This window comes from Stenella coeruleoalba (assembly GCF_951394435.1).
Source record: "Stenella coeruleoalba genome assembly, chromosome: 13".
NCBI classification, from domain to species: domain Eukaryota; kingdom Metazoa; phylum Chordata; class Mammalia; order Artiodactyla; family Delphinidae; genus Stenella; species Stenella coeruleoalba.
Window position 1 is genome coordinate 61435218 of NC_137159.1, and position 16374 is coordinate 61451591.

Here is a 16374-nt window from a genome sequence, read left to right on the forward strand (position 1 = left end):
AAACACACTATTATAGATCCATGTGGGATACACTCTCTGGATTAAAGATGTTAGCTTAGTTACTGATATATCTAAAAGACCCTCGAGGAAAACACTATAATACAGCCTGAATTTAGGTAGACACAAAGTCTGGCCAGGAGGCATGAAATAACACATAAAATTTTGGGGAGTTCCATGTCACACTGAGGTGTGACACCACAGCCTAATTTGTCTGAAAATTTCCTGATGGAACAAAAATAAGTTGGCTCTCAATTAGAAAACATTCAGAAGGTTCCACTGTGATTAGCAACCCAAACACCAAAAGGCACCGGGAACATATAAATGTGATCGTATTATATTTTCCTTTTACTGCCAAAGAGATAAATATCACTTTATATATTATAGGTAAGGTATTTAGAAAGTTTAAAAACCTCACTAATTGCCCAGATCTGGGTCAGAAACAACTGAGATTGTTAGATTTTGTTTCATCCTTTAGAAGTAAGCCAGCCAGGTCCTCTGAGGCCATAGCAGGACCACCATGGGACAGGTCACCAGTGCCTTTGCTCAATGTGGTTTCAAGGATACTTGAGGAAGCCACTTTAAATGCACCTCTGCCATAAACTCAAACTGCATCAAAACACTGAAACAAGCTTCCTTTCATGTCCACTGTTGCAAAAACACACCCCTGATATTTATAAAAGCTCTGTGAAGCAGATTGGACTTTATTTTTGCCAAAACAGCAAAGAGAGTAAATAACGATCTTTTATATACTTAAATGCATAAACAAGATCAGAATGTTTTCCAGACACCTTTGAAACATCCTTCTATTAAGGGGACAACAACTGGTCTTACCTATCTTTCTAACTTTCAGAGGACTTTGACTCTTAACAACAGACCATGGGAACAGATTTTGATGAGGAAAAAAATCCCTTATTTCATTTTCCAAACTGGGTAAAAGGAAAAAAAAATAAGAAGGACACGATAAAATATGGGTTCATTTTACCGACATGCAGCTTTTCTCTATGTCTATAAAACCTGGATTTTATCTACAGACAAATACATGGATATATTCAGAAAAAGGGGTATCAATTTTTTAACATTATTAAATTCCTGTATTGTTCTTTTGTTATTGCAACAGGAAAAGAAAGGCTACTGATAAGGAGAAAGCACTTTACTTGCTTTTCGGGAAATTAAAAAAAAAAAAAAATCCCAGCAACAGAGAAAAGAATAATGAAGTGTTAGGAAAACCAGGAAGTTATCAGCCAGAAATGAAAAACACATCCACAATTTAAAGGAACATTCCAGTCTCTGAAAAACTCACACAAATATTAATTCATTACATATTAATTCCTTCCCTCTTCCAACTTTACAGGCACTACTTATACTGTTACTTCCTCCTGATGCAAAGAACACTTAGAAACAGAGACCAAAAATCAAAAGCAGGAAGGCGCCCTATAGAAGGTGTATCCCCAGCTTTAGATGTTTCAACAACCAATGTGAATCCACTATCCTTATCTTAGAGACTATGCACCATTAGAAGAATGGTCTCATAAGTTTCAAAATAAATTATTCAAATGCTCAGAACAATATCTTAGTGGTCAATATGAACTAAGGAATGAGTCAAATTTTCCTTTTATTAGAGCATTTCCAATTTAAAAAAAAACCCAAATATTGAATTTTAGTGCTCTTAAATACCTTTCCTGATAAAGTATACATTTCACAAAGAAGATATAGCACCAGCTCTGGAAGTAAATATAGTAGTTCTATAAATCACAAAATAGCTTGTAAACTGATTAAGCTTTATTTTTTATCAGTATCTTCTAGAATGCCAACCATGTACAACACTATTCAGACTGGGAATGGCCACTCTGCCCTTATTACAACTGCCTGTGTGCCCATCTCATCTCTCCCACTAGAGGCAACATCCTTTCCATGTCGCCTTGAATGCCCTGGTACAGCTGGGCTGGACCCAGGTCCATGCTCCCCAGGTGTGCAGGACACAGTCAGGAAGGGACAGCATTAACTTTAGGGATTCTTGCTCCATCCTAAAGAGTTCTCCTCCTTCTGGGCTGAATTCCTTCAATAGGAATTTCACAATTAGAAAGGATTATAATGCGAATGCTGGATGAAACAACATTCTAGAGTGTAATCAATCAATAAGAGGTAAGTATTTAAACATTTTCCTAGATTCCTGGTGCTGGTGGTAGAGACAGAAAGGATGCTGGGCTTTTGAGGTGGGAAAAACCTGAAAGAACAGAATGGGGTGGCCTTAGGAGAGAAAAGACAAATTTGGCAGTCTTCACCACTTTCTCCTAAATTAGCTCTGTTAGCCTACAGGAAGAAGTGGAGGAAATTGTAGCTTTGCCTAGAGGTATATCTTTATGGGTCATTATATGCATTCGTGGCTGTCTCCTTCCATTCATAAAGATTTTCATGTGTTTTTTTTAAATTAAAACCCTCTTTATTCAAAAAAGTTTTTGTTGTTGTTGTTGCTTTTCCCTGGAGGATCTCTTAATCAAGGTACTAGGTAAATACTGGCAAGACTGGGAAATGGAAAAAACACACTACCTACCAAAGAATCCTTACCTATATTGATAAAATTATAAGAACATCTGAAATGATCACTTTTTGATGCAATGCAAATTCCTGCTAAAGTGAGGTGTCCAAAACCCCAGATTATGGTTTGGGAATACTGATCACACTAATTAATGAAGTTTTAATGGCTTGAGTTTGGGAATGACAACTCCTGATGGTCCACACCCTCTGCGGATCTGATGGAGACAGCTGGCTTGAGGCCTGAGGACACAGAAGGGGCAGCTGTAACTCCTCTCAGAGAGGCCCTGCTCTGGGAAGTGGATCCCACTCAGCTCCCTTTGCAGCAGCTCGGAAGGCCTCCTGGGCTGGGATTCCAGACCCTTTGCTCATGTCAGGAAAAGCCTTTGTGGGGGCCAGCGTTTAGACAGACACAGCTGGGCAAAGCAGCAACTCAGCAGCTCTGTGTGATAGAGCACACGCCAAGCCCTGGGAATAACTGAGAGGTCACCTACAGCCAAGTCAGAAACCACAAATCCGCAAGGGACTACTCAGCGCTACCGAGAAGCTAAAACGTTAACCTGCTAAAGGCCAGCTTTAGATGAATGTTTCTTAAGCATCCCTGTTAGGTGGAAATACAGTTTTCAGCATGGTCCCCAAAGAATACCATTTCTCTGGCTAAAGGTGTCAGGTTGTTTTTTGGCCTTTTAACAGTGAGTGTGAAAACAGTATTACTAAGTATATGGTATTTAATCTTGAAACAAGCATACACTTGTAGCAAAAAAAAATTGTTCACCTACAATTTCTGGTACTCCTGTTACTAACCTGGGAGAAGGTATAGGAAGAGGACAGACAGATGGTTGAGCTACACACAACTTGGGACAGAAGAGATGGGCTGAAAGTACAGATAAAGAGCTAAAGCAAACAATGGGGAAGGACATCAATAAACAGAACAAAGTAGTACTGGCTATTTACCTGTAACTGTACAGCAAGCATCTTCTAAGGGTCAGATTGAAAAACAATTTTACACCATTTATTGTAACCCCAAAATGACTGAATGAAATGCCCCTCTAAACACACACACATACATACACACACACACACACACACACACTCTCTCTCTCTCTCTCTCTCTCTCTCTCTCTCTCTGTCTCTCCTCTCTTAGCACAAGGATATAACATATTTAATCATGACTTTTTTTTCTGCTAGGCACAAGAAATCACAACCACCAGAAGGTTACTGCATGACTTCCAACAGTTAAAATGCAGGTATAATTATATAATTATTCAGCCAACTGCTCCTCTCCAACTGGGCTTATCCAAGTTCCCCGAGTTTCCTGTTTTGATTTCCCAGATACTCGAAACTGGTTTCCGCCTCTTGGTAGCTGTTTTGGTTTTTTTTTTTTCCCCTCTGTACCAGTTATCAAGACATCAAAATAACAATTTGTACCCAAAACATAAAACTCTAAAATGCTGACTTGGTTGTCAACCTAAATAAAACACTTATGAAAATAAATAACTTTGTCTACACTTTCCCCAGGATGCTGCTGGAATTTAAAGTGAAACACGTGTATTTAGATTTCAAAATCATTTTACATATATGAACCAAAAAAGGAAAGATAATCACATTATCAACTTGTGCCTTTTGATAAAGGGTAACAGCAATACAGATTTAAAGTTGCATAAAGGCCTTACTGCCTTAATTAAACAAGTATCCTTAATGGCACTTGGGCAGCTAAAGCAAAAATCAAAATCGGGGGACCTTGATCAGGTAAGGAGGTGAAGGTAAGGTTAAATGTGTTTTTTTATTTGGTCAAGGGAAGGGTTAGTGTTTCTAAACTTGGTAAACAATGTTAACTTAATTCCTCAAAAATATATTTTTAAAACAATTTAGATAATCTAAAGCAATATATTCACAAGCATAACACTGATTTCAGATGTACCTAGCCTAAGAAAAATAGAATCTATGATGAGTAATTTTAAGGAAGTAAATGACTAACTTAAGAATTGTGAATCGGTGCATATGAATGTCTGGAAGCAGAGAAGGCACAGTCCCTGCAACACAGAATGCCTGGCTTCAACATAAGTAAGAATCAGAGTTTGAGAGGTTCTCTCTCTCTTTTTTTTTTTTTGGTAGTTCAGTACATATATTTTATTATCGAGGATTATGTTACAGCAGTTTTGAAAGGCCAAGTGCTTCCCAAAGTTCCCTAAATTTCATAAACCCTGTAAAATGTACAACACGTATCTCCGTTTCTATCTGCCCTCTAACGGAATAATTATAAGTACTGATAATTTGTAAGGACCTTATAAATTTAATGCTGCTATATCATAATCTTACAGTACACAGCAGTTATATTTTGAGAGAACATTTCATTTGACTCTCAGTATGTCTAAGCCTGTGAATTAATGATTACACTGGATCATTTTTACTATAGTCAATACTATATTATGAAAGATTTGGGGATAGTGATATTTAATACCATGCAGATAAATATAACTAAAAAAATTCATAGATATAAGGTCTTAGACATATTTCTAAAGTTTAGCAAAGGTCAAAAAGGTAAAGTTATATAGAGAATCATCTCTACTAAAAACAAAACAATTTCCCCAGCATCCAAAGTTTGGGAATTTGTCTGTTCCTCACCATGTGATCTTAGACAGGCAGTATGAAATGTCTCAGTGGGGTTTTAATTTCTTTTTAATATTTACTTGGAAAAAAGTTTTTAAAGTCATATAATGAAACCATTACTATGTATTAATATTTGAAGTACAGCAATTTATACATAGGCTCTGTCTTTAAAAACAAAAAAGTATTAGAAAGTAAGTCCAATGATTACTTAAAGACAAGATGTTCTCTCACAGCAGTACAGCAAATCCAGGGAGGCAGATTCACATAAACCCTCTATGACTTTGCTACCCAAAGTGTGGTGAAAAACCAGCTGTAACAGCTTCTCCTGATGGTTGGTTGGAAATGCAGACCCGCCCATCCTGGTCCAGTCCCGGTAAATCAAAATCTCTGTATGACGGTCAAGCTCTCTCAACTTTAAGAAACCTATGCGATTTCCTGTGCGTGATACCCAGGGCTCACCGTGGACCTCAAGCCCCACGTGGGAATTCAGGTTGCGACACAGTTGGGTGTATCTGTCATCTCTGTACTTGTGTTATGGGATGGCAGCAGATTTCTTGCTACAGATGAAAGTGTCTCCATCCAGCACTGTTCCAGTGGCGAGAGGGTCAAGAGGGAATTCTGCTACACTACCTCAAAGATGGACTGGATATTAAGTAATATGCCCAGCTCTCTTTGATCATATTTTCTTGGGGTACTTTTTTGTGAGCATCCCACCCCCACAAAAAAACAAAAAACTTAAACAAAAAACTTTTTTTTTTTTTTTTTTTTTTGCGGTACGCGGGGCTCTCACTGTTGTGGCCTCTCCCGTTGGGGAGCACAGGCTCTGGACGCGCAGGCTCAGCGGCCATGGCTCACGGGCCCAGCCGCTCCGCGGCATGTGGGATCTTCCCGGACCGGGGCACGAACCCGTGTGCCCTGCATCGGCAGGCGGACCCTCAACCACTGCGCCACCAGGGAAGCCCAACAAAAAACTTTTAAGTAAAAAAGTTCTGTGAATAAAAGCAGAGAGAATCATAATTCTTTCTACATACTAATTAAATGTGTGTCTACTGACAAACATTACAGATGGCATCAAGAGCTAGAATATCTGATGAGGTCACACAGCACAGGTTGTACTGTAGGCTACAGATCAAGAAAAAGGTAACAACCAAGAATAACATTTAGCACTTACACCTTACTTGTGTGAAAAAAATAAGTGCAATGTAGAAAACTAAAAATAGAGTAAGAAGCTCACGTAATAGTTAACATTTCCTTAGGGAGGACTGAAATAGTAAATTTAGGGCACAGAATAATAAAACTTAAGGCTCTGAAGCAACTGCTATTTGGATTTTTTAAAACTGAAAGAAAAGTCTACTAAACAGAAGCCATTTGTCTCTGTGTCATAATTAGTTTAGCTTCAGAGGATACAGCCTTACAATGTAAAAATCAAACTTCCCTTTGCTTTAAGCAGCAGAAAAAATACAGATACAAAAGCCCATATAAACATATTCTTTCTAATCCTTAATTTCTGCTTCAGCATACATATCATGCAGTGTAAGTTTCCAAGATAGGACAAATGCTTATAAATATCATTTAAGACATTTATAAAATATCTTGAAAAAAAAATCAAAAGCCAATTTCCACAGTGGATCTAAAATGCGAGTCAATTTATGCACCTGACCTTTCAGGCAATTTAGAAAACGGTCTTTCAGTTAAAGGCAAAACAAAGTCAAACCGGTGGCATCTGAGGTTCAGTTACCCATAGCATGTGCTTGATACATACTTTCTGAGTGAACAAATGAATGAATGAAGAATTAAAGCAGCTCTAAAATGAAAGGACCAGCCTCAGAAGGCACTTGTAGAGAATGCTGAGTAGAGGATCCTTCTGGACTCAAAGAGTCTACGACTATAACGCTATCTCTTCACCTTCCTATCCCATTATTTAATCATCTTAGCACTCCTACTCTGGATGGCTCTAATCTCAGGTGGGTCTGACCAGCTCTCCTAGACTCAAACACTTGTAAAGTCTTTCTTGAATAAGGGGGCACAAATCAATGAAATAACCGATCAGTTAATTAAAATGATATATTCTGTTTTATGCATCCCACTACGTTGGGTGCCAACAGCTGTGTTTCAGGCTAACTTTCAGTCCGCTGACATTAACAGTTCTGAGGCTTCCTTCCACTATACTAACAGAGCACTCGACGCTTCCGGCACCACTGTCGCTGCACAGGTCATTTCGTCTTGATTTTGGTGTGTTAACACTTACAGTCGTTCTTTTTCCTCCATTAAGCACATTACTGTCACGTTAATCTTCCTAAAAGTGCTCATACTCCCCCCATCACTTATAAACTCCAAGGTCATTGACAGCACCGTACTCTCCCTGGGAGGATAACTCATGAATCCTTACCTCCAGCCCAGATCTCTGAGTTCCAGACCCATAACTCCCATTATTCCCATGATTCTCCACAGATACTTCAAACGTAACAAAACAGACTCAATACCCAGCTCATCCTGCCTCCCATAAGGCTGCTTTCCTTGTATTCCACATCCTAGTATATGACACCACTATACATAGCCTGACTATCACGTCCCTGCCAAGCATCTATCTTGGCAATCACCCCTCACCCCCCAAATCTGGGAGTCTTCCTCTTCCCCATCCTCCAAAGTCAATCAGCCACTAAAGCCCACTGACTTGCCACCTTTATCCCTTCCATCTGGCTCCCTCTGTCCATCCTCTCTTGTCTATCCCCAATGCTGCTCTTCAATTCTCCTTTCCCTTCTGTTGAACCACTCAATGCATTTCTCAGAGTTGGACTTGGTTCCCAATTCCTCCACAAAGCCTTCCTTGCTTTACCCCTCTCTTATGAATGTATAGCAGCTCTTATTTCTTATTTGTCCACTCAACGTAAGACAATGATATAAAATACCTCATGACAATTTTTGACTATCTTTTCTCTAAAATATCTTATAGAGAAAAAATAATTAAATACAGCCTGAAATTAGAAAACTTTAAGCATTACCTCTAAGTGCTTTCAGCTAAAACAAAGGAGGACTTTAAGTCCCAAGTGTCTTCTTCCTTTTGCAAAATGTTCATTGCGTAGCTCCAAACAGGAATAAGTTCCACAGCACCCAAACTATTCCAGTAATCCACGTGATGTGTGATGTCAAACAAGTATATTTAAGAACATATTTTATGGATCCCACACAGATATCCCCTTGGCTAGACTCTGCCTGGTGACATATCAGTGTGAATTTGGGTTGATTTTATTTTTCTGTAGAATCTCCCAACAAGGTCAGACCTCCTTGTGGAAAGGGCTGACTTTTCCTCAAGGATGTATGTCTGTCTTTGTAGCCCTCAGTATACTTATCATGAAGCTATGTATATGAATGCTACTTAATGAGTTAATTACATCAAAAATTACTTAAATGACAAACAGCTCTACTTCGGTGGCAAATTTAATTTATCCAAAACAAAGCTCTTCAGTCCTCCTTAAATCTGCTCTTGCTCCTAGTAAAGAGCACTACAATTTGCTTAAACCCTAAATCTAAGAGTTCTCCTGGATTCCTCTTTCTCTCACCCCCACATGTCTACAAGTCTACAACAAGTCATCAAGTCAACAAGTCATCAACAAGTCTAGTTCCAAATCATCTCAAACCCACCCATCTCTCCATCTCCAGCTCTCAGGTCTGAGTCCCCCTTATCTCTTATTTGAACACTACCTGTGGACGAGTTCCCATTCTTGCACCTTTCCAGCCTCCTCCCAAGTCTCTTCTCTACCATGTTCATTTTTTAGAACACATACCAAATTACATTACACCCTTGTTCACAATCCTTTAACAGCTTTCCTATGTACTCATCACAAAATCCACACACCTCATCGTTATCTAACACAAGGCGTTGTGTGACCTGGCCCTTACTCACCCCCCACCCCCATGACATTCCAGCCACACTGACCTTCTTGCTTTTTCTCGACATTCTTTCAACACACCAAGCTCTCTCTCAGCTTAGACCTTTCGCGTTTGCAGTGTCCTCTGCGTGGACTTCTCTCCCCTCAGATCAGCACAAGTTCAACTCCTTCTTACAGTCAGATTTCAGGTCAAATGCTCTTCCTTCATGAAAAACTTCCCTGACATCCTTATCTAAAACAACTTCCCCAGTCAACCCAGTAATTCTCTATCATATCATCCTGACGATTACTCTTCATAGCTCTTATCATACTCCATGATACTTCCCTGCTCACTTTTGTGTTTATTGTCACCCCTCCCCTTCTGAATGTGAGCTCCACAAAAGCTGTATCCTCAGCAACTGGAACTGTGACTAGTACATGTTTGGCACTCAATGAATATCTGATGGATGGATCGACAGACGAATGTTTTCTAGGGTGCTTTACATCCTTCCCTGAATCTGGCATGATTTCATACTTCTGATTACTTCTCGACTTTATTACAACCACTCTGAATTATAGTAATTTTTTTAGAAAACAAAAGCTACTTACCCCAACCTGTAGTCAGATGCAAACTTAAAAGTCCAACTTATTCACTGTATCATGGAAGTCTTTCGTATCAACTTTAACTACCATTACCAAGCCCAGAGAGGCCCCTCAAGAAAACCCTTGTGGCAGCCACAGAGGCTGGTACTGTTTTTGTTAATGTGGTCCCCTCTTCTGATGGTGTATCAATTTAACTTTTGTGGAGCTCGGTACAGCATGTACCAAACCGATGATAAATAGGTAGTATGGCATAAAACTAAAAGCTTTGTTAAGATCAAGGTGGGATGACTTGCAGTTCATTCCCTTTATCAGTCTTTCTCTTCTTCCTCAGAGAAACAAAGATAATTCTGACAAATTATTCCGTACAAAGGCCTGGCTGCCTGTTTATCCAGTATCCTATTTCCTCTAAATCTGTGACAAACTGACTTTACGATGATGTGTTCATTAAAATCCAGGACCAATACCCTCCCTTTTAAACAAATATAATACACAAGAAGTTTTTTAAATACCCTGAAATTGCCATTATTCTCCATAAATCTGTAAATATGGTATTGAAATGCCTTGCAATGACTTCCACACATTCTAAAAATGTTGTTGTAATTATGCTGAAAATTCATGTTCAGAATTCGCTCACAAAACGTAGTAATGGGGACCCACATTATCTCATTATGCTCTGGCAAGAACACTAGTCCTTCTGCCCCATCCCCAACTGCATACATACCTTCACATTACAGAATGCCCCAGAGAACAGTCCTCAAAGGAAGGCTTTAACTAGAACTAACTATTCACCTTCTCATAACAAACCTCAAGAACTAAGTCTAAACTTACCAGGTCATCCATCATCTCTGGACTCAATCTTCCTTGGCTCTGCAAAATCACCCATGCTCTGCACAACCCTCCCATCCGAATCCTTCTACTGTGCCTTCTAGAACTCGTGGACCGTCATCACCAAAATCCCCTTTGCTGTCATTCTCCCTTCCAGATGGTTCCCTTCACCTCTGTGCTCTAATGGAAACCTGGGTACTCCTCCCTGACTGCTCTCTATCCCCTGAAGTCCTCTCAAGTGGGGACGGCTTCACCGCCCACATGCCATAAATCCTGGGGGTGGGGTAGGGGTCCTCTTTGTTCTCATCACTAATTTCAGATCATTCTTCCTCTTCTCCTTAAAAAAATAACACGTTGTTTGCCTAAAGCACATGCAATCACATGATGTACCAACTACACGCAGGTGTTGCATTTATCTACAGAACTTCTGCCTCTGTTCCTTCGCTACTGACTGCTGCTGTATCCTTCCCAGCAGCAACGGCAGGGCCAGTCACCATAAGCACTCTCTTGCGTAACTCTCAATCTCAGTACCCTTCTCTTTATATCAGACTCATCAGGAAAAATCCTAACCCTGGTTAAATCCTAACCCTCCACCTCCACTGCATGCACCAGAGCTGGGGAAAAGCGCACAACTGTGCTGGCTGGTCTCCCTTCAAATTTATAACCTCAAGTAAGCTATCAGCACTAGCAGGCCACCCTAATACATTTCCCTACTTAATTCACTCATCCTCCCTCTGAGATTTCTATTTTCCATTTCCTCTCCCTCCCCAATTTTTCACACCCCTTCCTACGCCTCAACGTCAGCTGATGACCTTGTTTTATGCATCTCTGAGAAACAGGAACAATTTTGCCCCTCTCCCTCCTCAAAGACTTTGCTCCTGCAGTCATCATCTTTCTTACATTATCAGTTTCTCCCTTTTTACTAGATCATTCTTGTCATCATTCAAACATGCTGTAATATCTTCCATACTTTTAAAGTGTCTCTTGACCCTAAATCCCTCTAAAACAACCACCTCATTTTTCAGTTCCACCTTTTGAGAGGTTTTCCCATTTCTGTTTCTCGTACTATCATTCTTCTACTCTTTCACATTAGGAACCCCAGAATCATCTTTGTATTTTCATCCCTCCCTTGTCTGTTAGCAGATACTGGACGTTCTTCCATCAAAATGGCGTGCTTCCATCTCTTCCTTGCTTTTCCCCGGCCATCCCCTAGACCAGTCTCTTGTGACACCACATCTAAATAACAGAAACAGCTCTCCAACAAGCTGCACCGAGCTCTCCAACAGAAGCTCCACCTGCAAATTCCTTCCACGCCCCAAAACCCCAATCTGCCTAACACTGATTCCTCCACGCTCTGCTGCTGTCGGCTCATAAACCTACAGCGATTCCTGATAGCTCCTATCACCAGGCCTAACCTTCCTGAGCCACGTGGAAGACATTTCATCATCTGGTCCTGTCCTGCCTCCCCATTTTTAGTTCCTATTACCTATCAACATAAAAACTTGCTCTTTTACAGGAGTTCCCTGGTGGTCTTGTGGTTAGGATTTGGCGCTTTTATTGCCATGGCAAAAAAAAATAAATTTGCTCTTTTAGATTCATTTCCCAAGTGTCTTTCATGTAAGTCAAGCAACTCTCACTTGTACATTTTATTCTTTTGTCCGTATCATTCTTCTTCCTGGAATCCATCACCATCCAAATTCCAAATTGTTCAGACTCCTCCTCCTCTACAATACCTTATCATATAATGCCAGGTCACAATTTTTTGGCCCTAAATTCCTATAGCATTCCAAGTCTTCATTGCATTTATTAATGATTTAATCATATACAGTGATATACCATCACTAACTCTTTCATTTGCAATATATACTTGAATAGAAGTAGACCTTTTTCTTCAAAATTATCTCTCAGGAAAGGGAAATCCCCCAATATTGATTTCTTACAAGGCCTCAAATATTACAGAGTGCTTTATTTAAAAAAAAAACAAGTACGATTTGTGGAAGATACATAAACCTTAAATGACCTCAACCAATCCTACTTTTGGATTATGAAGAGGCCATCAGACAGAATTTGTTTAAAAAAAACAAGGGGAGGAGGGGCATAGAGAAATTTAATCAGCCACAGTAATTATTCCTGAGGGAATGATGTCAAAATTGGAAGTGCTGGATCTTGTAAACAGCCTTTTCAGAAACACCTGAAAAATCAATACAGTCAATCTCCACACTGTAAAGATCAAAAATACACACCTCACTAATTAAAAATGTAACCGTCCTAGTTTTATGTGAAAAGACACCGTGTTTTGGAACAAAACTTCTTGTGATAACTTGGATTCAAAATCTGCTGCATCTCCAACAACTCAGATGGCAATAAAGAGGGTGTGCTCAGAAAACAGTGTTAAATGACACGGAAATCAGCTCTAGCAAAGACAATGACAGTGACGGTGAGGCATTTGAAATATGACTAAAACAGTTTTGTGAAATATAAGAACAGCAAAAAGTAATACTCTAAATTGCTGTATTATTTTACATGACATGATAAAATCTGTATGAATAATTAATTTAATAGACATTTGACTGCTTCAACTCTACCCCTGAAAGTTTATACACTGAAGTTGGCAAAATATACTATATTTTCAGCGGACAATGGGGGTGAAGACGGGGGAGCAAAGAGCCGCAAGACAATAAAAACGAGTTTGGTAACTGTGTTGTCTATGGCATAATGTGATTCAAAAAAGACTTCACACGGTTAGAACTTGGCTTGTCAGTCATCCACTGTGTAGAGCTGAGTTTTTCAATTTTCAAATTCAAGGACTAGAATAAATGTTATCTAAGACTCTCTGTGTTCCCAAAATTTTATTTCTGTTGTTTTCTATTGTACTCTCTTTTAAAGATTCAGCAGCATTGGTAAACACAAAGAGAAATGCTATTTTAGAGGCTACTGCACATTTCCCATTCTTTACTACCATTTAATATGTCTGAGGAACTTAATACAATTCAAAAACTTCAGCCCTTGCTCTACTGCCCTCATAAGCTTGATTTTGGACCTGGAAAATCCTGGATATTCCAAACTATATTACCAACTTCTCCATCTTTGAGCAGCATCATTGTAGAGACAAAAGGTATATTTAAGAAAGTCTCGTTCAGTCTTCTTTTTTCCCTGAGCAGAACCTGGGGCTCAGCAAGAGTTCAATGCTGATCAGGGGCAGGGCTGAGACTCAAGCCCATGCCACATCCTCTGTTAATTCTGGTGGCAAGGCACAGCATTCAGCTCTGGGCATGCCACCCCTAATTACTTGGTTACTTCATATTTTCAATTCCTAAATTTCTTTTCTAGGTTTTATGCATGAATGTATAAAAGTTATGGGCCACGTTATTTTGTTATTTTAATGTGATTTCTGACTTCATTCCAGAGGGGAAGCACCCAATGACCCATCCACACCTATATGATTTTGAGCCAATCTCAGCCTCCGATCGCCACTGCACAAATCTCCCACCTCTTCTAAAGAGATGCACGTTCTTGCCAGATGAGCTGCATTTCTAATTAGCGCTCTCCTCATGGAGCACCATCCTATGGTAAATCACGCGGAATGGACGTGGTAACAACAGATGCTGACCTCAAGCATGCCACACGTGAAATCATCCACTATGCAGAGGTGACCTAGGCAGGCTGGCACAAACTATCCTGGCCATACTACCACAGCATGACCATCCCACCGCTTTCAGGAAACACACACGTGCGTGGACACACAGGCACACATATGCCATCACGTCCGTACCTAGTCAACATTCTGCATCTTGTTTGAGATCATCAAAGCTACCAATCGCTCTAAGCTTGTCTTTGCCTTTTCCAGCTCAAATACCATCACTGCTCAGAGTTACACAATGCTAACACTTATGACTGAAAATGTGTACTTACCTTCAATCCTCTTTAAAGCTGAAAGGCACATATCCTTCCTTGGAAACTCAAAGGGATTGTTACAGGTTCGAATGGTGTCACACTCACATTTCCCATTGATTATATTGCAGCCAGAGACAAGGTTTTCATTGCATGGTTCAAAACCAAGCAGTTGGTCATCATCCCAGTTCTCATCTGTAAAACAATTAACAACCACATAATGTTTGCTTGTTAACTTCATTCAAAGGCCCGTCTGAGGGCTTCCCTGGTGGCGCAGTGGTTGAGCGTCCACCTGCCGATGCAGGGGACACGGGTTCGTGCCCCGGAGCGGCTAGGCCCGTGAGCCATGGTCGCTGAGCCTGCGTGTCTGGAGCCTGTGCTCCGCAATGGGAGAGGCCCACGTACCACCAAAATAAAAAAGGCCTGTCTGAAAGCAAAAATGTGCGAGGATGTCAAGATTAACATCCGATTTTGACACCTCAATTTACGAAACACAGTTTGGCTGCAGTTTTACAAATGAATGAAACCCAACCTCCTAAAAAAAGAGAAGACTGAAATACACCCATACACGTCAACATTAACTAGCTATATATACAAACGTTTCTGATCAAAAACCACTACTCCTTTGATGTGTTATTACAGAAACAATTGAGATTCCTTTAAATTTCTTCATTTTAAACAAAGATTCCAGGATTTTCCCATGTTCAATAAAACTACATCTGTCAATCTACAAAATTATTCCAAAAAACCCCCAAATTTTTTACCCCATCTGGTAGAGACCAGCTTCAGGTTTAAAACAGCTCTGCAACTTCATATATCAAGGCTGTGCTAATAAATGTAAACAGACACCACCCAAGGAGTCAGGAATGGGATACAACGGAGGAGGTGCCCTCCAACGCACTTCAGTACAAATGCTAATGTCCATTACTGCCCACAACCAAAGCCAGAAACAACGACAAACAAAACTAAGGGCTACAGCCTAGTGAGAGGCTGAGGTCGTCAAAGTCTGCGGCTGAGACCATATCAGGGTCCTGGGTCATGAAATGGAGTTGACTGTAAGAAATAGATTTTAAAACCAACTTTCATGGGAACAAGTTCAGACAAATGAAACAAACATGACAGAACCACAGCAAGACTCAATCCTTAATAATATTCCTCATAGTTGAAATGCCTCTTGTAGGAAACCAGACTATTTCTCTGAGTCTCTGTGATGTTATGAGTTTTTCCCCCCTCTTAACATTATCTTTAATAGATACTTTATCACACCTTAACTGGGCACTGACTATTAAATAGTAAACATGTTTCTGATAACCATATCTGGAGAGAATCTTTTAAAAGTGCTTGAATTTAAGATACTTAAACTTGCTGCTCAAAGTAAGGCAGGTATAAAGACATCTTAAGAATGTCTTTTCACAAAAGACAGCACAAACAAATGGCTATAATTTTTATAAGGCTAACTTTTCCTTCTGGTGACATCGTTGACTTACTGCCTAAGTCAGGAAAAGACTGTTCTCCCTCACTGAAATAAATAATTTTCTTGTCAAGGGGTCTTTAGAAGGATATCATTTACAAAATAAAGAGCTTCAGGGTGATTATTTGAAAAGGGAGAATAGAAAATCTCCTGTGTTTTGATTTCAGAAGATCAGGCTCTCTTATTTGATCAAAGCTTCATCTCTTAGTAAAACAATTTTAGAAGTTTAAACAAAAACACAAGGTATCTGTTTTAAGATTTATTTTCCTATTTAGCCTGTATTTGGTCTTTAGAAATGACAGGTATATAACATGTATACACACAAAGGGACATTCCTATCTTCAAGACAACAGTGAAATTACTAAATTACTTTGAAAGGAAAACCAGAATAGAATATACTGAAACAACTCAACACAGTAAAGTAGGTGATAATTTAGTCTTTGGTTATAACACGTGACAAAATGGCTCACGTAAACAATTTCTTACCTCTATATTTAATTGTAGGCATGTTATTAGTACCACCAGCCTAATATAGTTCAGCAAAATTTACCGTAAAGAAATTCTTTTGACTGT

At 39.6% G+C, this 16374-nt stretch overlaps 1 protein-coding gene across 6 annotated transcripts in view; it reads right to left on the reverse strand.

Moving 5' to 3' along the window:
• The window catches only part of CRIM1 (cysteine rich transmembrane BMP regulator 1), a 208055-nt gene that overhangs the window by 144278 nt on the left and 47403 nt on the right, over window positions 1-16374 (reverse strand). For 5 of the 6 annotated variants that reach the window (XM_079940085.1, XM_079940084.1, XM_079940083.1 and 2 more), the window contains exon 2: window positions 14352-14525. The exons of the other annotated variant lie outside the window; for it this stretch is intronic. In XM_079940085.1, the coding sequence (XP_079796211.1) occupies window positions 14352-14525 (174 nt within the window). The remainder of the gene's footprint in view (window positions 1-14351; window positions 14526-16374) is intronic. 6 annotated transcript variants of the gene reach the window in all.